This window comes from Vulpes lagopus, chromosome 24, assembly GCF_018345385.1.
Source record: "Vulpes lagopus strain Blue_001 chromosome 24, ASM1834538v1, whole genome shotgun sequence".
Classification (NCBI taxonomy): Eukaryota; Metazoa; Chordata; class Mammalia; order Carnivora; family Canidae; genus Vulpes; species Vulpes lagopus.
The window spans coordinates 3,113,704-3,136,899 of NC_054847.1; the positions used below are offsets into that span (position 1 = coordinate 3,113,704).

At 46.3% G+C, this 23,196-nt stretch overlaps 1 protein-coding gene across 3 annotated transcripts in view; it reads left to right on the forward strand.

The window, feature by feature from the left end:
* The window catches only part of ERCC3 (ERCC excision repair 3, TFIIH core complex helicase subunit), a 33,247-nt gene continuing 10,051 nt past the window's right edge, over nt 1-23,196 (forward strand). For 2 of the 3 annotated variants that reach the window (XM_041739689.1, XM_041739688.1), the window contains exons 1-13: nt 2-118; nt 412-617; nt 1,476-1,712; nt 4,132-4,181; nt 4,554-4,689; nt 4,885-5,049; nt 5,550-5,754; nt 7,311-7,625; nt 12,997-13,181; nt 16,798-17,000; nt 17,766-17,862; nt 19,367-19,484; nt 22,487-22,605. In XM_041739689.1, coding sequence (XP_041595623.1) covers nt 100-118; nt 412-617; nt 1,476-1,712; nt 4,132-4,181; nt 4,554-4,689; nt 4,885-5,049; nt 5,550-5,754; nt 7,311-7,625; nt 12,997-13,181; nt 16,798-17,000; nt 17,766-17,862; nt 19,367-19,484; nt 22,487-22,605 — 2,055 coding nt within the window. In that variant the 5' untranslated portion in view covers nt 2-99. Of the gene's footprint in view, nt 119-411; nt 618-1,475; nt 1,713-4,131; nt 4,182-4,553; nt 4,690-4,884; nt 5,050-5,549; nt 5,755-7,310; nt 7,626-12,996; nt 13,182-16,797; nt 17,001-17,765; nt 17,863-19,366; nt 19,485-22,483; nt 22,606-23,196 lie in introns of all 3 variants that reach the window. The other variant, XR_005985469.1, reaches the window with a different exon arrangement.

Sequence of the window (23,196 nt, forward strand, 5' to 3'; positions counted from 1 at the left end):
CCCGCCGAAGCGCTTCCGGTGTGAAGCGGAAGTGCCCGGAGAGCGGCAGCGGCCGCGGCCGAGACCCGGCGGCTTGGGCTGTGTGCGGCTACCGCTGCCATGGGCAAGAGAGACCGCGGTGAGACGTGGTGCGGGCGCGGGGGGGGCCGTCCCCGTCGGCCGGTGCCGTCGCGGCCCGGCTTCCCCGCGGAAGCGGGGCGGGGCGGGGCGGTCCTTGAGCCCCGGGCGGGAGGCCTTGCAGCGGGAGGACGCCCGCGGCCCGCACCGGCCCTGGGCGAGCAGCGCGTGGCGTGGGCGCGGTGTGGTGACGCGGTGTGGTGACGCGGTGTGGTGACGCGGTGTGGTCGCCGCCGAGCTCCCTGGAGGTGCTGCCCGGTGTCTGTCGCGCTCACTTCTGTGTCCGATCTGCAGATAAGAAGAAGGCCAAGAAGCGGCACTACGAGGACGAGGAGGAGGATGAGGACGACGTCCCCGGGAACGACTCTCAGGAGGCGGTGCCCTCGGCGGCCGGGAAGCAGGTGGATGAGTCCGGCACCAAAGTGGACGAATACGGAGCCAAGGACTACAGGCTGCAGATGCCCCTGAAGGACGACCACGCCTCGAGGCCTCTCTGGGTGGTGAGCGAGCCTGGCGAGGGCGGGACTGAGCCTGCGGGCCCAAAGCCAGCGCGGGTACCGCTGTGCAGAGCTGCTGGGCACCGCGTCCCTTGCACCCCGTGCGCGAAGCCCACGGCAGGAATGAGCAGGTGGGGCCGCAAGGGCTGGCCGGACTTGGGCTCGTTCGTCCCCAGCCATTCCTCTCCCTCCTCTTCCTTCCGCTGAGACCGCACGCGTGGAAATGCTTTTTTTTTTTTAATTTTTTTAATTTTGTTTTTATTTATGATAGTCACAGAGAGAGAGAGAGAGATGCAGAGACACAGGCAGAGGGAGAAGCAGGCTCCATGCACCGGAGCCCGACGTGGGATTCGATCCCGGGTCTCCAGGATCGCGCCCTGGGCCAAAGGCAGGCGCCAAACCGCTGTGCCACCCAGGGATCCCCTGCTTTTTTTTTTTTATTTACCGGATAAATGCCGCTTGTTACGTAATTTTTTGATTCCCCACTTAAGAAATTAACAGAAACTTTGTATTTGCCAGGTACCACTTCTGCTCAACCCTGATTCATTAATACCCTACATTCTTTTGGAACCTGGCCAAAAGGCGCATTGAGGACAGCCGATCTGGTGGGCTTTCCCTGCCAAGAAAACTAGGAAGCAGCTCCTGACTTTGCAAACCTGTTCTCGTCTCTGCATTTCTTGTTCCTGGTTAAAGTAACAGGTTTCACAGTCGGCTGAAGGAGTGCTTACACAAACATCCCTGGTGTTTAAGATCACTTTTGGGGGCAGCTTGCCCTTTCTGAATAGTGCTCTGGGAAAGAGTCTGATAGTGTCTACGACTCATTAATTTCTTCGCCTCTTGTGTCCATTTGGTGTTTCTTAGGCTCCTGATGGCCACATCTTCTTGGAAGCCTTCTCTCCAGTTTACAAATACGCTCAAGACTTCCTGGTGGCGATTGCAGAACCAGTGTGCCGACCAACCCATGTGCATGAGTACAAATTAACGGCCTACTCCCTGTATGCAGCTGTCAGTGTTGGGTTGCAGACTAGTGACATCACTGAGTACCTCAGGAAGCTCAGCAAGACGGGTGTCCCTGATGGAATTATTCAGTTTATTAAGGCAAGTGGGGGCTAAGGCCAGCTCTTTTGCCTTCCTTGTTAATGCAGTAATAGTGGGGACAGATGCTACACGTTGTCAGCCTATGGCAGGTGTGAAAATGCCATGTGGTCAGCACACCTAACTGATTACCCCAGCTGCTCCTCTTCTGGATCCAGCTTGGTATGCTTGCTGAGGCCACCCTTCCCACGAGCTGCTCCAATACAGTGGATACTAACACGCTTGGGATACTAATTCAGCCCTTCTGGCCAGGACTATTTGGGAATGCAACCAAAAGTGGATGGTGTTTTGGACTGAATTGTGTCCCCTCCAAAACTCAGATGCTGAAGCTTTGACCCCTGACACAACTGTATTTGGAATGAGGACGTAATTAAGGTTAAATGAGGTCATAAGAGTGGGGCCCTGATCCAGTAGGATGAGCATCCTTTTAAGAAGAGTTAGCCAGAAAGCTCATGTGGTCTGTTTCTCTTTGTGCACAGGGAAGAGGTCATGTGAGCACGTGGTGAAAGGGTAGCCAGGAAGAGAGCTTTAACTAGAAACTAATCACTGGCAACTTGATCATGGACTTCTAGAAATGTTTCTGTTGTTAAATCACCTAGTCTATGGTGTTCTGTATGGCAACTGAGTAGACTAATTATAACTGGTAGACTATCTAAGGCTGAATGCCTATATGGGATCAATGGCCGACAGTTTCTGTTTGGGAATGTGGAAAAGAACTTCCAAATGTTGAAGTGCATAAGGTTCCATATGAAGAGCAGTTGAGTATGTTTGGGTTTGTCCTGAGAGATGGGCGAATGCCATTCAGAAGAGATGGACAGGGACTTTTGTTGCCCTTGGCTGATCTAAAGGGAGCTGGATTCAGACCCCCAAACCTAGAGTGGCAGGCAAGTGCCACAGGCATCCGGTACGCTAATGTATCCAAACTCAGAGAAGCTGACAGGAGCCCTGGTAAGAATTCTCTCTTCTTGTGCTGTGGGAAGGGTGCCCAGGGAGAAGGGCTTGCACCTTGCTGGGAAGAACCCTGCATCAGCACACTAGCTGTGCTCGGTGTTGGCTGTGAGCTGCCTGCGGGAGTGTAGATACAAGGCAGCAGTAGGTCCAGAAGGGAAGCAGCAGGGGCAGCCTGAGATCTGAGTGGCCAGTTTTTCTTTTTCTTTCTTTCTTTCTTTCTTTCTTTCTTTCTTTCTTTCTTTCTTTCTTTCTTTCTTTCTTTCTTTCTTCTTTTCTTTTCTTTTCTTCTTTCTTTGTCTTGCTTTCTTGCTTTTCTTGCCTTTCCTGCTTTTTCTTTTCTTTCTTTCTTTCTTTCTTTTCTTTCTTTCCTCTCTCTCTTTCCTTTCTTTTCTTTTCTTTTCTTTTCATTTCCTTTCTTTTCTTCTTTCTTCTTTCTTCCTTTCTTTCTTTTCCTTTCCTTTCCTTTCCTTTCCTTTCCTTTCCTTTCCTTTCCTTTCCTTTCCTTTCCTTTCCTTTCTTTCTTTCCCCTTCTTTCTTTTTTTTTTTTTTAAGAGTTTATTTATTCATGAGAGAGAGAGGCTGAGACATGGGCAGAGGGCGAAGCGGGCTCTCTGCAGGGAGCCCGATACAGGACTTGATCCCTGAACCCCAGGACCATGCCCTGAGCCAAAGGCTGACACTCAGCCACTGAGCCACCCAAGCGTCTTGAGAGGCCGGTTTCTATGGCTACCACACAACTTTTGCTGCATTCCATCCTAAAGATTGTTGGGAACCAGGAAGATTTTAGCTGTATTCTCTTCTGTCAAGAAGCTTACATTCCAGTTAGGGAAATAGGAACATTGGTGGGGAGGCCAGGAGGCTTTGCATTTAATTTATGCAGCAGTTACTGAACACTTAACTCTGCCAGCTTCATGCTGGGAACTATAGTAATGCTGGTGCCTCTGGATGAACCTCTGGATTAGGATGGGGCCTGTGGAAATGGAGAAGAAAAGGGAAGGGAAAATAAAGATTTTACGTAGCATTTTATAAATCAAGGCATGTGGGGCACATTGGTTAAGTGTCAGATGGTTAAGCATCTGCCTTCGTCTCAGGTCTTGATCCCAGGGTCCTCGGATCGAGCACCATATCGGGCTCCCTGCTTCGCGGGGAGCCTGCTTCTCCCTCTTCCTCTGCCCGCTGCTTCTCCTGCTTGCCCTCTCTATGTCAAATAAAAATCTTAAAAAAAAAAAATCAAGGCATCATGCATCAGAAAGAGCCAGGCAAGAGCAAGGTTTTACTCTCAAAAGTAGAGATTAATAAGGAAAAGCTCAATTGAGGCGGACCTGCTCTCTTTAGGATTGCACACTGGGCTTTCCTAAAGTAAAATGAACTCTTTGCTTCAGTAGTAAGTAGTAAGACCTGCCCAGTGATGAATGTATCCCAAGTGAGCGATGTATTGCTAATTGTGCCTTTTTGATGTTGCTCCTTTCAGTTGTGTACTGTCAGCTATGGAAAAGTCAAGCTGGTCCTGAAGCACAACAGGTAAAGAGTTCTGTGACAGCAACCCCCCCCGCCCCTCCCCCCCGTGCCCAGCACTTGCACCCTGTGCAGACTGGGTGGCAAGGAACTAACTCTGTGGACTGTTTGTCTAGCACTAGCACTCACTCCCCTCTAGCAGTAGAGCTGGCGCTCAGACCTGTCCTTATTTGACTTTAAAGCAGGGCTTTGCTCACACCCTCATTTTGTTATATCTTGGCCAGTAGCTGATAGCTCAGATTTGGCCAAGGGTGTGGGAGAGTCTAGAGTGGAGAGAGGCACAAAGCCACTATTTCCAGACCATCTGATCAGATGAGCAACAGAACCTTCTGGAAATGTATGCTGGTTAGTAGTCACCTCCTTCCTTCCCTCTTGCAGGTACTTTGTTGAAAGCTCCCACCCCGATGTCATCCAGCATCTTCTACAGGATCCAGTGATCCGGGAATGCCGCCTGCGGAACTCTGAGGGGGAGGCTACCGAGCTCATCACAGAGACCTTCATGAGCAAGTCTGCTGTATGTGGGCTCCTGGGTCACCCTTGGGGGTGGGAGCATTTGGAATGTCAGTTCTCTTAGGGGTAGTTAGTTTAGCACTTGCAACCTTGGGACCCCATGATCTTCTTACAACTGCAGTTCCCCTTAACAACTTCAGCTCTTGCCTGGTAGCAGGAGGGTTCATACAGAGATCTAGGTCCTAACTTTCTATTACAGATTGCTAAGACTGCTGAAGGCAGTGGTGGGCCTTCTACTTCCCGGGTGACAGACCCACAGGGTAAATCTGACATCCCCACGGACCTGTTTGACTTTTATGAACAAATGGACAAGGATGAAGAAGAAGAGGAAGAGACCCAGACAGTATCTTTTGAAGTCAAGCAGGTTAGTGAAGGTTCCCCTGCCTAAGCTGGCCCAGCCCTGCATGAACTCTGCAATCTGTGTGCAAGGAAGGGGTTCCTGTCTGTCCTGTATTGGCTTTCTCCTTTTTGGTGTCTGTGGACTATAGCGTCGTTCATCCTAATGGATTTAGATCTGCGTGTCCTGTTCCTTAGGCTGGTGGGGCAGTCTGCACGAGTTCCTAGGGAAATGTAGGAAGTGGCCTCTTGGATTTATGTACATTTTATTTTTATTTATTTATTTTTAAAAGATTTATTTATTTATTTATTCATGAGAGACAGAGAGAGGCAGAGATGTAGAAAGACAGAAAGGCAGGTTCCTCACAAGGAGCCCAATGTGGGACTCGATCCTCTGACCTGGTATCACTCCCTGAGCCTAAAGCAGATGCTTAGTTGCTGAGCTACCCAGGCGTCCAAGATTATGTACAGTTTATAAGCATCCTTTGGACCTAAGATTATAAAACCTTTTTCATGCTCACTCCTTAGGAAATGATTGAGGAACTCCAGAAACGTTGCATCCACTTGGAGTATCCTCTGTTGGCAGAATATGACTTCCGGAATGATTCTGTTAACCCCGATATCAACATTGACTTGAAACCCACAGCTGTCCTTAGACCTTACCAGGAGAAGAGCTTGCGGAAGATGTTTGGGAACGGACGTGCCCGTTCAGGGGTCATTGTCCTTCCTTGTGGTAAGTGACACCCGAATGAAGAAGGTGGTCAGGCTCTTTAACTCCATGTGCCAGCTTCCCCTCACTCTCTTTTGTGTGCTTTTCTCCAAATCACACCTGGCCAGGGAACAGCCAAGGTCAGATGACTCCCTGATTCAGAACTTAAATATTTGAGTGCCTGCTGTGTGCAGGACTCTGACCTCAGCAGTGAGGATACATCAGTGGGTAGAACAACCCTTCTGACGTGGAGTGCGCTTTTGTGGTGGAGACAGGTGGTCAGTCAACTAAGCGATGTGTCAGATCTTGGGCCCTGGAGAAGAGGGCAGGTTTTGGGGTTAGATGGTGATGTGGGGAAGGTGCTATTTTGCATCCTGGGGTTAGGGTTTCAATCTTTGCAGCCTTGTGAGTTGTGTATATATGGAGACTTTCTAGCATAGAAACTATGTTCCTGGATGTATGTCCAAAAAAAGGGCAGTACAGCCCCCTTGGCACCTGTCTGATACTATTTGTCCTAAGTCATGTCCAGTCCTGGCCGGAGTTCCTGGCCAGAGGTCATAACAGATTCACCTGGGGGCCCTACAGGTTCCTTTTTTTTTTAATCACCCAGGTGATTTTGATGCACATGCTCTGTAAAGGAGGAATTGCTGTTTTTATATTTTTATTTTTTATTTTTATTTTTTTTAAGATTTTATTTATTTATTCATGAGATAACGGAGACACAGGCAGAGGGAGAAGCAGGCTCCATGCAGAAGCCCAACGTGGGACTCGATCCTGGGACTCCAGTATCACTCCCTGGGCTGAAGTCAGGAGCCAAACTGCTGAGACACCCAGGGATCCCCTATTTTTTATTTTTTGAAATATTTTATTTATTTATTCATGAGAGAGAGAGACACACACACACAGGCAGAGGGAGAAGCAGGCTCCATGCAGGGAGCCCAACGCGGGAATTGATCCCAGGACTCCAGGATCACGCCTTGGGCTGAAGGTGGCGCTAAGCCACTGAGCCACCCGGGCTGCCCGAATTGCTGTTTTAAAGGAAGAGCTTGACTTTTATCTTGATATTCAAACGGTGGATGATAGTAAACTTGGAAGCCCTGGAATGTTGCTTCTGTGCCAGTAGTGTCTGCTTTTCCTGTATTCCTGAGTTCTTAGTCCAGCATGCCATGCAACCATTGAGGCTGCCTTATACTGAGTCCTCCTCTGTGTGGCCCATCTGCCCCAGCAGTGCCACCTCCCCATGGCTTGGGCAGGTTATCCTTAGCTTTTGTTCAAAATGGCAACAATAGGAATGTCTCTTATGTCAGGTTTGTTTTGAGATTTCAGCATTTGAACAGAATTCATGAAAAATGATACAGTAGGGCCCGGTGCTTGTCTCTCTTAATTCTCATGTTTGTGCATGAGCTGGGCAAGACTCATTTTTATAAAAAGGGAAAACAGAGGCTCTGGAGCAATAGGTGCCCCACAACATCAGTCGTGAGGATCAAGGAGTTCTCCCAGATTTGTGTGTGGATGAAGTCAGTCTGTCTGTGTCCATTGCAACCTGGCCTTGGACATCATTGCCATTTGGTTTCACATAGGTGCTGGGAAGTCCCTGGTTGGCGTGACAGCTGCATGCACTGTGAGAAAACGCTGTCTGGTGCTGGGCAACTCTGCTGTGTCTGTGGAACAGTGGAAAGCCCAGTTCAAGATGTGGTCCACCATCGACGACAGCCAGATCTGCCGTTTCACCTCTGATGCCAAGGACAAGCCCATAGGCTGCTCCATTGCCATTAGCACCTACTCCATGCTGGGCCACACCACCAAAAGGTCCTGGGAGGCTGAGCGTGTCATGGAGTGGCTCAAAACTCAGGAGTGGGGCCTCATGATCCTGGATGAAGTACACACCATACCAGGTGAGCAGGCGGAGAGCTGAGCCGCCCACTCCTCGCAGAGACAGAAAATGATTTCCCCTTGTTGGGTTGAGGGAAGGACTGCTGTGTAGTGCATTGGTCTTGCTAGAAAGGCTTGGTGGGTAGATTTTTTAAATAAGAGGTGGGGGTGAGGGTGAGGGTCGGTTAGGTGGTGGATAGGTGTATCCCTTCACAGCTTCCTTAATTATGGGTCTGGAGTAGTCATTCAGAAAATGGTATTTCCCTCCTTCCTCCGTGTTTACTGTTGCAGCTCAGCTTCCCCTTAACCCACTGGTTTGTGGTGCTATGAAAACTGGGCCAGAAAAAAAAAAAAAAAAAGAAAACTCGGCCAGGAGCACTGAAATCCTTGCTATAGTGGTGTTTGTTTTATTTGAAACCCAAAGTATTGCTTCTTAATGTATTATAAGAACCCTACTTCTCCAGGTGTTTCAAGTAGTCTTTTATTTTTTTTAAAGAATAGCTATAGTGATAAACTATCTGCTGATAAAATCCACCCATCGTAAATGTACAATTCAAGATTTTTAGTTAATTTGTGGACTTGTGCAGCTATCACCATGACCCAGTTTTACTTTTTTCTTTTTTTTAAAGATTTTTATTTATTTATTCAGGAGAGATAGAGAGAGAGAAGCAGAGACATAGGCAGAGGCAGAAGCAGGCTCCTCGATGTGGGACTCGATCCCAGGACTTCAGGATCATGCCCTGGGCCAAAGGCAGGTGCTAAACCGCTGAGCCACCCAGGGATCCCCATGACCCAGTTTTAGAACCTCTCCCTCACTCCTTTATAGTCAGTGCTTTCATCCCTAACCCCAGGGACCATTGAAGTACTTCCTGTCTCTCTAGATTTGTTTTTTCTGGAAATATCTTATTAACAGAATCATATATTGTATATGTGCCTGCTTTACTTCGCATGATGATGTGTCCATATTATAATGTGTATTGATAGTGTCTTCCCTTTTATTGCTGAGTAGTATTCCAGGCAAATCTTTCTTGATAAAACAAACAAAGGGGGAGCCCTAACAAATTAAGAAGTGTAAATTAGAGATTTCTCTGAATGAAATGGAATCAGAGGCATTTTCACATAGAATATTCGAGATATGGCCAAAGTGGTGCTCGAATCTATTCTTTTCAGTGTAATGAGAGTCCCTCCAGCACTCCTGGATGTCTAGAGAGAACTAGAGAAATTCACAGCAAGCCAGGTGGGAGTCAGGGGTCTTTTAGGTTGAAGGAATGGTATTTGTCCTGAGGTAGGAGAGTACTTGGCATGGTCTGACAGCAGGAAAGTGGCCGTGTGGTGGGAGGGCGGACATAGGAGAGAGCAGTCACAGCCAAGGTTAGCGAGGAGCAGGCAGGGTAAAATGGGGGCCAGATGCCATAGGACCTCAGAGGTCACTGGAGAGGCTTTGGCCTGTACTGGGGGCAAGAGGGAAGCCATTTGAGGGATTTGAGCAGAGAATGACATGTTCTGATCATGGCTATAAAAAATACCACCCTGGCTGCTGTGCTGAGAATAGACTGAAGGAGGCAAGGGTAGAAGCAGCTGGATGGGTCCCAACAGGAGTAAGAATAAAGGTCATCTACTTCTGGATGTGTTGTGAGGGTGAAGCTGATAGGCTGGATGTGGGCTCTGAGAAAGAGAAATCGGGGATGACTGTGAGGTTTTTAGCTTGAGTAATTGGAAGGATGGAGTGGCTATCAACTGAGATGTTGAAAGCCATAGAAGGAGCAGGTTTGAAGAGTACTAATCAGGAGTAGGCTTTAGATACTTTCATTTGATTGCCAGTTAGACATTCTGGCAGTGACAAAGATGTTAGAAAATGGGCAAAAGACAAGAATAGACATTTTACCAAAGAGAAAGTATGTACAGATGCCAAGAAGCATTTGAAGAGATGTTTCACATCATTAGTCTTGAGGGAAATGCAAATTAATATCATGAGATGAGATGCCACTATACACCCATCACAGAGGCTACAATGAAAAATACTGACAATAATGAGCACTGATGAGAGGACAGAGCAGCTGGCATACACCACCAGAGGAATTGCAAAATGAGCAGTCACTGTGGAAAAGTTGGGCAGTTTCTTAGAAAATTGCCATATGACTCAGCAGGCCCACCCCTGGGCATCCATCCTAGAGGATGAACACTCAGGTTCACACAGAAAGTTGTTCCTGAATGTTTATAGCAGCTCTAGGCAGAGTCTTCAAAACCTGGGAACAACCAAGATGCCCAGCAGTGGGTGACCGGATAGATAAACTGGTACGTCCCTCCCCTGGGACGCTACTCAGCCATGAAACTGAACACGTGGTTGCTGCGCACAACAGCTTCCATAAACTTCCAGAGATATGTGCTGAGTGAAATCAGCCCATCCTGGAAGGTTACAGAGTGTATGGTACCTTTAAAAACTGTAGTGATGGAGAGCAGATCAGCGTGTGCCAGGGGTTGAGGAGGGGGTGACTGTAAAGGGAGAGCATGAGGGAGTGTTTTGGGGTAATGAATGCATGGGTCCATATCCTGGTTATGGTGGTGGTGACACAAATCTATACATGTGTTAAAATTTATAGAACCAATCCCACCTACCCACCCACCCCACCCCACCCCACCCCCCAGCAAAAGTCAGTTTTACTGTGTTTGATTTTAAAAACTTAAAAAAGAAAATAAGGAGCAGGGGGTAATATTGGGTCTGATTGTGTTGGAAATTGGTGACCTAGAGAATCACATCCTGTGAATGAGTTTGGGATTGCGGCTTAGTTGGAGGCTGTGTTTGAAACTTGGGAAAACTTGAGGCTTTCTGCTTGAATGTATATTTAGTTTATGCTGATGTCCCTCTGTAGCCTCGGTCCTGGAGCCCAGAGGGCAGCAGCCAGGCCTGGGCTTGGTTGTGTGGCAATGAGGAAGCAGACAGGTACCCCCACAGAATTTCATGCTTGCCCTGGGTGTCTGTATGTGTCTCCTTCTTCCCTGGTTCACTGAGCCACTTTGTCTCTGACTGGGTAGGAGAGTAAAACCAAACAGCTGTTAAAAAATTCAGAGTTCAGTCTCATGAGCCCTTTGGCCTGGCCATGCCCACTAGGCCAGAAAGCCAGTGCTAAAGAAGGGAATTCTAATAAATCACAGTAAGTTTCTTGATTGTTAAATATCTCCCACGTTGAATTAGATAGAATGATAAACCTTTGAGACCTATCGCAAAAGGTAAAAAAATTGCTGTGTTGTTTCATACATCTTCCAAAAAGACTCCTGATGGGTCACTATATCAGTAAGGAATTTGCAACTGCAGGACTTGCATATAAAGTGCTTAGTGCATGCAAGACACTGCCGATTTCATTATTTCAGCAAGTATTCATTAAGAATCCACTAAGTATCAGATGCTGTGCTTGGACTGGAGATAAAGTGGGAGGGACAAAGAATCCCTCAAATGTCAAATGACAACTGACATAACACACAGTGAAACAAGTCATACCCACAAAACGTGTATTGTGATATTTTTTTTAAAGATTTATTTATTTATTCATGATAGACACAGAGAGAGAGAGAGAGAGGCAGAGACACAGGAGGAGGGAGAAGAAGGCTCCATGCCGGGAGCCAGACACGCGACTCGATCCCGGGACTCCAGGATTGCGCCCGGGGTCAAAGGCAGGTGCTAAACCGCTGAGCCACCCAGGGATCCCCCTATTGTGATTCTTTTTATATAAAGTTTGGATGACTGAAGTCCGATCATGGTTCCTTTGAGGGAGAGTGCTGGTATTGACAGGAAGGGTCTGAGGAGAGACTTCTAGGTGCTAAGAACACTTATCTTGACCTGGGTGATTCCACAAGCACCTACTTGTGTAAAATTTTGTCAAGCCATGCACTGTATTGTATGTGAGTTCTTCCTCTTGACAGCCGTATGACTGTTAAAAGAATGTGGTAGTGGGACGTGACCTGTTTGCAGGACAGATGGCACAGGAAGGCCTTTCTGGCTGCAGACGGTCCGGGTGGGGTCCAGACTCATGCTTCCCTTGGGTTGATAGAATCTCTTGGCTGTCCGGAGCTGCTCCCGCATTAGGTTGGTGTCTCCATTACCTTGGCTGCCATGCCCTTCTGACACGAGGAGCCTTGTCTGGGGTCTCGGCTACCCTTTTTTGGAGTGGCACAGTCCTCGGACATAATTGTGCTTCTGGTCTCCGTCTGTCAAGTGTATGTATGAACTGTGTTAGGCTTGGAAGACCTGGTCTTTATCTGGGGGTTAGACAGCCCTCTGCTGTTTCACTGTGTTCTTAGTTTTTGGCTTGTGTTCTGGTGCAGTCTAACCCCTCTTTCCTCAAATTGTTAACGTCTGTTTCTGCAGTATCACTAACCTTACCTTTAATTGTATTATAAGATAAGCATGACTCAAACATGTTTTATTTTTTAATTTTTAAAAAAGATTTTATGCATTTATTAGAGAAGAAAGAGCAAGAAAGCACAAGCGGGGGGAGCGGCAGAGGGAGAAGGAGAAGCGGGCTCCCTCCTTGGCTCCCTGCTTGCAGGGAGCCTACCAAGCAGGGAGTCCTGGGGCTTGATCCCAGGACTCTGGGTTCATGACCAGAGCCAAGGGCAGACGCTTAACCAACTGAGCCACCCAGGAGCCCCACTCATGAGTCAATACTTCTTTCAGAGTATTAGGATTTTTAAAAGATGAGCGCATGAAAACCCACAGTTAGGGTTTTTGAAATTAATGTCTCATACCCACTTACGTGTTTATTTAGTTTGATAAATCAGAAAGAATTCTAATAATGCCAAAGAGAGAAAAACAGGAGGTTGCTGGTTGACCAGATGAATCTTATTGGAAAAGCACAGAGAAGGGAATTTCCAAGGCAGGTCAGGGTGCCTGGGGTTTTATGTCTCCCTGTTTTTTCCTTGGTTTCTGGGAAGATGGTGGGAAGCTGAGGAGATCCAGCTCTTTCCAGTTCTCTGATTCCCCAGGTACCCAGCCATTTTCCTGACAACCTGGGTACAAGTTTCAGAGCAAACAAATGCCTTGCATCATGTAGAATGCAATTGTATTTTAGGTGTTGTAGGTCGTGTTTCAAGTTGCCGTTTGCGCCCCTGCTGGTAGCTTAGATGTTGTGAGGAAGGATCCTACGGTTTGCTAACCTGGAGCTTCCCTAAAGCCATTTCTCTCTTTTGTTTTCTTTTTCTTCCTTCTTTTGGACAGATCTGAAAGTGATGATTAAGCCTTCTTGCCTAGTCACTCTTGTCTAGAGCCAGATTCCTGTGATTCAGAAACCCCGGGGTTAGCCCACATGGCACCCCAGGCCAATGTGAAGTCGCAAGGCTGTGTGTGGTCCTTGAGCATTTAAAAAAGTGACGGTGTGAATGCCCTGATTGTCTCCCCAGCCAAGATGTTCCGCCGGGTGCTCACCATCGTGCAGGCCCACTGCAAGCTGGGTTTGACTGCAACCCTAGTCCGGGAGGATGACAAAATCGTCGATTTAAATTTTCTGATTGGGCCCAAGCTCTACGAAGCCAACTGGATGGAGCTGCAAAACAATGGCTACATCGCCAAAGTGCAGTGCGCTGAGGTAGCTGGCTCCTTCCCAGCATGGTCCCCAGGGGAGGGATCTCTTCTGCACCCCGGGGTTCAGGGAAAAGGGATCGTCTCAACTCCCCACGGACAGATTCACAGGCCAGGACCTGAGCAAAAGTACCGCCACCTCACCCTGTTGCCTTGGGCCCTCTGTGAGGTCGGCAGTGTCCTACCAGCTCTGCAGGCTGATGAAACAGAATCACTTTCTGGGGGTGCCCTGTCAGTAAGGGCCAAGTTGGGATGGTGACCCAGGCTGGTTTGACTCCAGAGCCCCTGCTGCTCCTCCTCTTCTCTGGGCCTGAGCCTCAGGATGTTCCCACCCACCCTCACCCTGGAGGGATTCTTGGGAGGTCCTGCGTGGGCAGCCATTTGGTCCACCCCCGTGTCAAAGCCCCTTGGTTTTAATGCCCCCGAAGGCACCTGTGGCCTAGATCATTTTATTTCTGAACACATCAGGAAACACATTGTCCCAATTTGGTTCTACAGTGAATACCTGCACAGGTAAATGCTTAAAGTACACAGTTAAAGGTAAGTCTTCTCAGAGGGAATAACAACAAAAATCCTCTCTAGCACCTTGAAGTGATTGTTACTCATTGGCTAGGGTAGGGTGCCTTTGTTCTGAAAGGCAGAAGGGGGCCTGCTGGGTAAAGGTGAGTCTGAAGAACCTGGCCAGGGAGACTTCATTTGCTGAAAACTTCCCCACCCTGTAGTTGCGTCTTCATACCCAGCACCCATCTTACGATGCAGAGCGGCATCTCTGAGGCCTGTTATTCCTTTCCAGTTGCTTCTCTCCTCCCCCTGCCAGGGTACCCACTATTATGGAAATGGGTTTGTTATTCTCTTGCTTTCCTTTATTATTTTACTTCCTGTGTTCATTGCCCTCACCTATTTTGCCTAGTTTTGCCTTAAAAAAAAAAATCTTTATGTAAATATAAATAGGACCTGTTTCTTTATGTCTTTTTTTCAGTGCTTTTATTCCTTGCAGAATGTATTACTTTTTTTTTTTTTTTTAAGACTTTGTTTATTCATGAGAGACACACAGAGAGAGGCAGAGACACAGGCAGAGGGAGAAGCAGGCTCCCTGCATGGACTCCATCCTGGGACCCCAGGATCATGACCTGAACCAAAGGCACACGCTCAACCACTGAGCCACCGAGGCATCCCAGTATTACTTTTTTGACGCTGCAGGTAGCTGTAGTTCAATTTTTTTAATTGCTATATAGTATTCCATTATATAAGTATACAGCAATTTGGTATGTGATGGAATATTACACAGCAAATAAAAATAAAATCTCTAATGTTGACAGACATTGGGGTTGCTAAGTTGACTATTTAATACCTTTATCCAAGGTATAAGTTCATGTTTCTTAACACTCACTTATTTTAAGTAAATAATATGATTTATAAATTCTGTGATTTTAGTAAGTATAAAGAGTTCTGTGGCCATCCTCACATTCCAGTTTTAGACTAGGACTTCCCACTGCCCTATCACCACCCCAGAAATTTCCCTCATGTCTGTTTGCCATGAATCCTTGCTTCTGCTCCCAGCCCTAGTGAGGCACTCATTTATTTTGTCTCTATTAGGTTGTAGTCTAGTTTTTTTTTTTTTTTTTTTTCCTGTTACGGCGATGTTGCTGCACATATTTTTGTACTTGTTTTGGGGGGTTTTGGGTAATTTTTTTCTAAAGCAGTATTCACACTGTGGACTGTGATTCTGTAACAGATGATGACATTGCTTTATTTATTGATCAGAATAGAATAGAATCTACCAGAAAGCATAATATATATTAAGGGTATATGTTATTTAATAAAACTGTGTTTGTGCATATGGATGTTTAGTTTGTTACGTAAAATGATTCAACTGAGAAGTTCACTGCTCTGGCAGATACACCTAGAAATAGCATTTCTGGGTCAAAGGCTATACTGATACTCACTTTATTAGTTGTGTCCTAGAAAACTGTTTTCTAAAGTGTTGTATTGGTTGACATTCTCATCAAGAGTGAGTGAGGTTTTCCACATCTTCTCCAACCCATAATACTGTTTTGTTTTCTTTTAATTTTTGCTGACACATTATGAAAATGGTATTCCTTTATCTCAATATATATTTTCTTGCTTACTAGTGATGTTGAGTATCATTTCATGTGTTTATAGACCATTTGTGTTCTGTGAAATGTATGATTTTAGAGATTTTACTGAAAAAAGAATTGCTTTGGCTGTAAAGAACTAGAAATTCTAATGAGGACATGGACAGGACATGGCCTAAGAGGAACCAGAAAACAGCAGCAGCAGCAAAACCTGTGAATTTGAGCTCAGCCCAGTGTTAGGCATATAGTGATGGCAGCTGACAGTGTGAAGAAAGGGTCTGTGGTGATCACATAGAGAAGTGGAACTAGTCACAGAATTTGGAGCTTGTCAGTATAGGCTTTATGGCCTGTTCCATACAAAATTTCCAGAGGGTCCTTTTTGTGTGTTCACAGCCTTGAGACCTTTGAAACACGTGGCACTTCGGTATATTTGTCTGAGCTTCCCTTACCTTGCCAGTGGCTCATGCACCGGCCTTGCACAGAGGAGGCCCTCAGGAGTGTTACTGTCATCCTTGAATGATCAAATTGTCTCAGATGTGACCAACGGGACCCACTTCCATCTGGCTTCTATATCCGTTTGACATGTCCTCATGTCATTCTTTGAGCTCATTCTTTGAGCACTTTGCTTTCTGGCACAGCAAGATACTTTAGGCTCATCTGGTAATTTCCCGACCTATCCTGGCTCTGGAGTCAGCCATTTCTCCAAGCTGCCCTTTTAGTAGACAATGGAATTTACAACCAAGATCTAGGTGCGAGGGTGTGTTCAATATTCCTAGGATGTCATTGCTAGGCTGACTCCACAGAGTTAGGAAGTATGTGTGCAGTTCTCCATAGCAGTGCTGTGTGTAGACTTGTGTGTGGAGGGTGGTCTAAACAAGAGGGATTACTTGTACCACTGGCTGAGAATCTGATTTCCCTTACTTGGAGCTGGTGTAAAAGTAATTCCCTGGATATGGATAGATTTAAAAATCTATGTGTTGGGGATCCCTGGGTGGCTCAGTGGTTTCACGCCTGCCTTTGGCTCAGGGTGCAATCTTGGAGTCCCGGGATCGGGTCCCGCGTCGGGCTCCTGGCATGGAGCCTGCTTCTCCCTCTGCCTGTGTCTCTGCCTCTCTCTTTCTCTCTCTATGTGTATCATAAATAAATAAAAATAAATCTTTAAAAAAAAATCTATGTGTTAAGAGATAGAGTGTCTTGGTTCACCATTAGGTATTTGATTTGGGGTATATGTGTATATTTATATATTTTTTTAAAATTATTTTTATTTTTGTTTTTTTCTTTTTAGAGAGGAGGAGGTGGGGAGAGGCTGAAGGAGAGAGAGAGAATCTTAAACAGGCTCCATGCCCAGCTTGGAGCGTGACGTGAGGTTTGACCTCATGACCGGAGCCAAAGTCAAGAGAGAGATCCAAGCACCCCTGTTTTGATTTATTTTAAAGCTAGTTCTGCCAAGTGAATGGCCTTCAAAAGTTTCTAATCACGTTATATTTAAAACTTACAAACTGACCCTTGATTCTTTCTGTGTCACAGGTTTGGTGCCCAATGTCTCCTGAGTTTTACCGGGAGTATGTGGCAATCAAAACCAAGAAACGAATCTTGCTGTACACCATGAACCCTAACAAATTCAGAGCTTGCCAGTTTCTGATCAAGTTTCACGAAAGGAGGAATGACAAGATTATTGTCTTTGCAGACAACGTGTTTGCCCTGAAGGAATATGCCATTAGACTGAACAAGTAAGGACTGAGAGGTTGGGGTTGGTGCCAGGCAGCCTGTGTTCTCCGAGCCAGAGTACAGAAGGTGCTTGCTTGTTTGTTTGCGTGTTTTCCTCTCTCGAAGCTTTCGGGAATTTCTTATGAATTGGGTAAGACAGAGGAGCAAGTGGTCAGACTCAGAGGTCAGAGTATATGGAAAAGGGAGCCTGGGTCCCTTAAGCCCAGGGAACAGGGGCTGGAGTTGCACTGCTTTGGTGGGGCACTATCTTTGAGCTGGGCTCCAGAGGTGGGTGCAAGTTGGCATTTGAAATAGCGGCCAAATGAGCGCTCCGGTGATGCTGAGGTCAGACTATATGGGCCAGAGGCCAAGAGGGCAAGGCTGACTGGTCCAGCATCCCAGCTGTGGTGCTACATCTAGAAAGAACTTCTCAGGAAACACCACCAATGTCCTCCCCCGCCCACAGTCCCACCTGGATTCTGTGTTAGTACTACTTGTGTAGACACTAAGCTTAGATGGAGAGATGTTGCCTCAGGAAAAAGCATAGTCGAGAAACCAAGGAAAAAGGAAAGGGGAGAATCTTGAAGAGAGTGGGTGACCAGATCCTTGGCTCAGGGTCTGTAGCCGCTCATTTTTATGGGCCTCCTTCTGATATCCTTATCCTTGCATGATGGAGGGCTTCGTGAAAGAGGGAAACCTTGAAGGAGCTCCCTTTCCCTCTGATACGCCTCCAGAATAATCGAGGGGTGATTCTGTAGCCTTCCTAATGCAGCTTCTTTCTTCTCTAGACCCTATATCTATGGTCCTACATCCCAAGGAGAGAGGATGCAGATTCTCCAGAATTTCAAGCATAACCCCAAAATCAACACCATCTTCATATCCAAGGTCTGTGTGGCATGCAGGGTGGTGGTGAGACACCAGCACCCCCAGGGCTGGGGGGACACTGGGTGATTTCTGGGGAATGAATTCATGTTTTTGAAGGGACCTCATGTGTCAGTTTCACTCCCGTGTGTCCGCGTCTGGGGACAGAGGAATGCTTTCTGACAGGTAGCAGAAGGAACAGATGCAGGGTTTAATGTACTGTGGATGATCTGTAAAGTCTGTTTTTTTTTTTTTTTTTTTAAGATTTTATTTATTTATTCATGAGAGATACAGAGAGAGGCAGAGACACAGGCAGAGGGAGAAGTAGGTTCCATGTAGGAAGCCCAGTGTGGGACTCAATCCCAGGACTCCAGGATATGCCCTGAACCAAAGGCAGATGCTCAACCGCTGAGCCACCTGGGCATCTCTAAAGTCTTTTTTGTTTGTTTGTTTGTTTTTAAAGATTTTATTTATTCATGAGAGAAACAGAGAGAGAGGCAGAGACATAGGCAGAGGGAGAAGCAGGCTCCATGCAGGGAGCCCGACTTGGGACTTGATCCTGGGTCTCTGGGATAAGACCCTGGGCCAAAGGCAGTGCTAAACCGCTGAGCTACCTGGGCTGCCCTAAAGTCTCTTCATTTGAGATTTTTCCCACTTCTTTTGGGGATATAGGAATTTTAAGTTATATTTACTTATCTAAGGGGGAAATTTTCATTACCTGTTGTGGCAAAAGTAGGCATTCAGATGAAGTGTCTTTGTGGAGTTGGAGATTGTTGTGGGTCGTGGGCAGCCTTGCTTCTGGCTCCTTGTGTACCTTGATGGTGGGTGATTAATGTGAGCATGATGCAAACTCACGAAGGCCCAGCTTGATGACAGTGTTAGCAGCCGTGGTTCAACAATGCAGAGTAGTCCTTCAGATTAGAATAGACCCAAAGCTCAAAATAGATGAGATTTATGCATAAGTGATCATGGCTGGCTCAGTAAGTGCCAGACTTGGATGTGCGTTTAGGAACCTTGATGGTTGGAACCTTCGAGCTGAGGCCGCCACTCAGAGCCAGATGCAGCCCAGTGTGGACAGTGGCCCCTTCCAGATCATGTGTCCCACAGGTGCTGGTAGTTTCATTGACCTCCAATTGAGAGTGTGGGTGGTTTTGTGCAGACATGTTTCTGTAGCAAAAAAGAAGAGGGGTCATTTGCAGAGAGTCTCTGTTGATAGGGACCTCTCATCTCTGGGCCCCTGCAGCCTATACTGGGAATGCTGCCAAGACAGCTGGTGGGGACTACAGGTCCTTACAGCTTCTTTCGGATAGTTTCCAGGAGAATTCACACTAATCCTTGAGGCCTACCTGCATCCACAGGACCCTGGTACAGGAAGAGGAGGATGGTGATTATCTTTCTACATTATCTACAGAGCTTATTTAAATTCAAGGCCAATTGATTTTTTTTTCTTTACATCCCAAATGAAAACAAAACAAAACAAAACAAAACAAAAAACCTCCCCGAACTCTCAGTTGTTTCATTTCTGTAGGTGGGCGACACATCGTTTGATCTGCCAGAAGCAAATGTTCTCATTCAGATCTCATCTCACGGTGGCTCCCGGCGGCAGGAAGCCCAAAGGCTGGGGCGAGTGCTCCGAGCCAAAAAAGGTAAAGGTGGCCTTACCCTTCTGCTGCAGGAAATCTTTCCTTTTGAACCACTTTGGTTAGAAAGAGGGTAGGCTAAGCTGCCTGTGTGTTCCTAGTGGTAAGGTAGGCCCCTGGGCCCCATACATTCTGCAGGGAGAGGTTCCAAAGCAAGGACCAAGATCTGTTTGGCTCTTCTTAGTTCATGCCTTGGGGTTAATATGTAGATCTTTTCCATGGCAGCCACCTGGTTCACATGGGCATCCTCTAAGCTGAGTGCCTGTGTTGGTAGGTAGTAAGAGGGGCCAGGAAGGCAGTGTGTAATGGTATAGACACAGAGGGCTTGGCCACCAGTGACGTGTATGAGCTGAAGCTGGACCCTGGACCTTGAGTCAGGAGTAAGGGGAAGGCTTGGTAAGAGCAACTTGGGCAGCTGCAGATGGCTGCCTCACACACCACCCAGCAAAAGTCCCGTCTTGTGTGGCAGCTTGCTGCAGAGGTGTCACATGCTCAGTACGTGAGGACATGCAAGAGGTCAGAGTGTCTCTGTGGTCACTGTGGTAAAAGGGCCCAGACCCTAACCATGGGCAAGGCAGGCACTGACACTGCTGCTTAGAGATGGCCGGGGTTGTTCTCCTAGGCCAAGCAGGCCTGAAGACGAGGACACAGGCTTGTCCTCAGGGAATCCACTTTCCTCTCTTAGGAGATGCTTGAGTGTCGGAAACAAGGTTAGTGTGTTGGTTGTTGGAATCGTACCATATTAGAATGTGTTTAAGAGGCAGCCGATTGTATTTAATACGGAGACAGGGCACATTAGTAGAAATAGCATGCACTTGGGCACCTGGCCAATTTTGTGGCCTTGCAGGTAGTTTGCCCCTGTGAGCCTTGCTTTGCCATCCAGAGTACAAGTGCCATCCTGTCTTGCAGGGCTGTTGTGAGGAATAAGGCTTGTGTAACAGAATATTGGAAGCTACTGGATAAAGTGCAGCTTTTATAAACTGACCAGAATATAATCTGACTAGCATATGTGAGCATAATTCATAATTTATGCCTTATCACCTCCCAGAAAAGAAACACATCTAACTTGAAAACCACTTTGAATTTGAGTAGGATTTTATTTTTTTAAAAAAATACTGTTTGATATAAGGCATTTGGCTGCGTTCTTTGCCTCTCTGAGCTCTTGTAAGACTAAGAAACAATAGAATTCAGAGGCAGTACACAGGTACTGAGTTTGCTGACAATTGAATTGTGAAGCAAAACTCTGCAGATTGTCCAGAAGGATCAGGTTTTATAGGCTGCAGTATTTTCTGTCCTAGTTTCTGTGATGAATCTGTTCTAGGTTTTCTCTTTGAGCTCTTTTTTCTTTTTTTAGCAACTTTATTGAGATAGAATTCGCATACCATACAATTGGTCTGTTGGAAGTGTACAATTCAGTGGTTTTTTTCTTTTTTTTTGAGAGACTGAGAATGCGTGTGCCCATTGAGGAGGTGGGGGAGGGACAGAGAGTCTTAAGCAGGCTCCACACCCAGTATGATCACATGGCCCTGAGATCATGACCTGAGCCAAATTGGACACTTAACCAACTGAGCCACCCAGGCACCCCCAGTGATTTTTTTTAAAAAAATATAATTGCAAAGTGTTTAGCCATTACCACAGGCTATGTTTAGAATATTCTCATCACTCCAGAAAAGAAACCCTTTCGCTCTGGCAGTCACTCCTTTCTCCTTGCCTCCCAGCCCCAACTGCAGGCAATCATTACTCTATTTTTACCTTGACGAACGTGCCCATTATAGACATTGCATACATACAGAATTGTGCGGTCTGGGCCCTCTGCAACTGCCTTCTTTCGCTAGTGTGACATTTTCAAAAGGGTCTTCCCTATTAGCAGGTGGTAGTACTTCATTCGTGTTATTGCTGAATGATCCTCCATTGTGTGGGCATGCCACATCTAGTTTATTCATTTTTCTGTTGATAGACACTTGGATTATTTCCACTTTTCGGTTCTTAGAGATATTGCTGCTATGAAATTCATGTGCAGATTTTGTGTGGACATATTTTTTCAATTCTTTTGGGGATATATCTAGGAGTAGATTGTTACATCAGTTGTGGTCTCTGTTTAACATTTTAATGAGCTGCCAGACTGTCTTCTAAAATGGCTGCACCATTTTACACTCTTATCAGCAATATATGAGGAATCCAGTTTCTCTACCTTCTTGACAATAGCTGTGATTATCTTTTTTGATTCTGGCCATCCTGGGGAGTGCCAAGTGGTACCTCATTGTGGCACCAGTGCATTTCCCTGATGACTAATGATGTTAAGTGCTTTTCATGGACTTGTTAGCCGTTTGTCTATTTTCTTTGGAGAAATGTCTGTTCAGATGCTTTGCTCTTTTTATAATTGGGTCATTTGTCTTTTCATTATTGATTTGTAATAGTTATTTATACAGTCCAGATACAAATCACTTATCAGATACATGCTTTGTAAATATCTTCTCCCATTCTGTGGGTTGTCATTTTACTTTCATGATGATGCCATTTAAAGCACAGATGTTTTTAATTTTGGTCAAGTGCCTAAGCACAGTCAGGGCCATCAGCCCTCCTGACTGCAAAGCTCTCCCACTGCATTACACTTGGCCCTCGAATAACACAGTTTGCACTGTGAGAGATTTTTTTGATAACTGTAGTTCAGTACTGTAAATGTATTCTCTCTTCTTTATAATTTTCTTAATGTTTTCTCTAGCTTACTTTATACTAAAAAATAATGTGTAATGCATATAACATACAGAGTATGTGGTAATCAACTGTTTATGTTGTTGTTAAGCCTTGCAGTCAGCAGTCGGCTGTGAGTAGTTAAGTTTTGGGGGAGTCAAAAGTTACATGTGGATTTTCAACTGTGTGGGGGGAGGGTCAGTACCCCTAACTCTCATATTATTCAGGGATCAGCTGTACTTAAGTTTTGAGCCTAGGATCCTCAGTTCCTGGCATTTTGACAGCTAATGTTGTCCTTTCTCCTTCTCTCTGTTAAGGGATGGTTGCTGAGGAGTATAATGCCTTCTTCTACTCGTTGGTATCCCAGGACACACAGGAAATGGCTTACTCAACCAAGCGGCAGAGATTCTTGGTAGATCAGGGTTATAGCTTTAAGGTATGTATTCATTGATCTCCTGTCAGAATAGAACCAAGAATTTCTTTGTACCCATGCCTCCAGGGGAAGGTAGGAACTGCTATTGGCACCAGTGTGGGAAAAAGCTCAGACAGGCACAGAACATTAGGGCATTGGAAGCCCTGCCTCAGGTTCCCTTTATCTCGGCATAAGTTGCCAAGGACTTTAAGGAAAGATACTGTGCAAGATCCCTTCCTGCCCCCAGCTTCCTGTCATAGTGAATGGTCAAAGAATGGGGCCTCTGAAGGCTTGGAGTCTCTACTTGTTAATGTTTTACAGTTGTCTTGTGAAAAGAGTGTTAGTTGTCAGTGGGAAAATGTGCTAGCCTCATAGGACCTGAGATCCTGCAGAAATGTGGCCATCACTGTGCTCCTCTGAGCCCCTTAGAGTTACTTTCCTGCACCAGCAATGGTTGTCAGCCAAAGCTTTAGAATTTGCCATTGTTCACATACTTGATTTATAATACCAGGAAGGCTCTGTTGAGCTGCTCCTCCAGGTGGCCCAGGCCTGAGTGGGCCTCACATCAGAGCTGTCCACAATTGGCGGTTGCATGGTTTGGGGATCCTAAAGCTT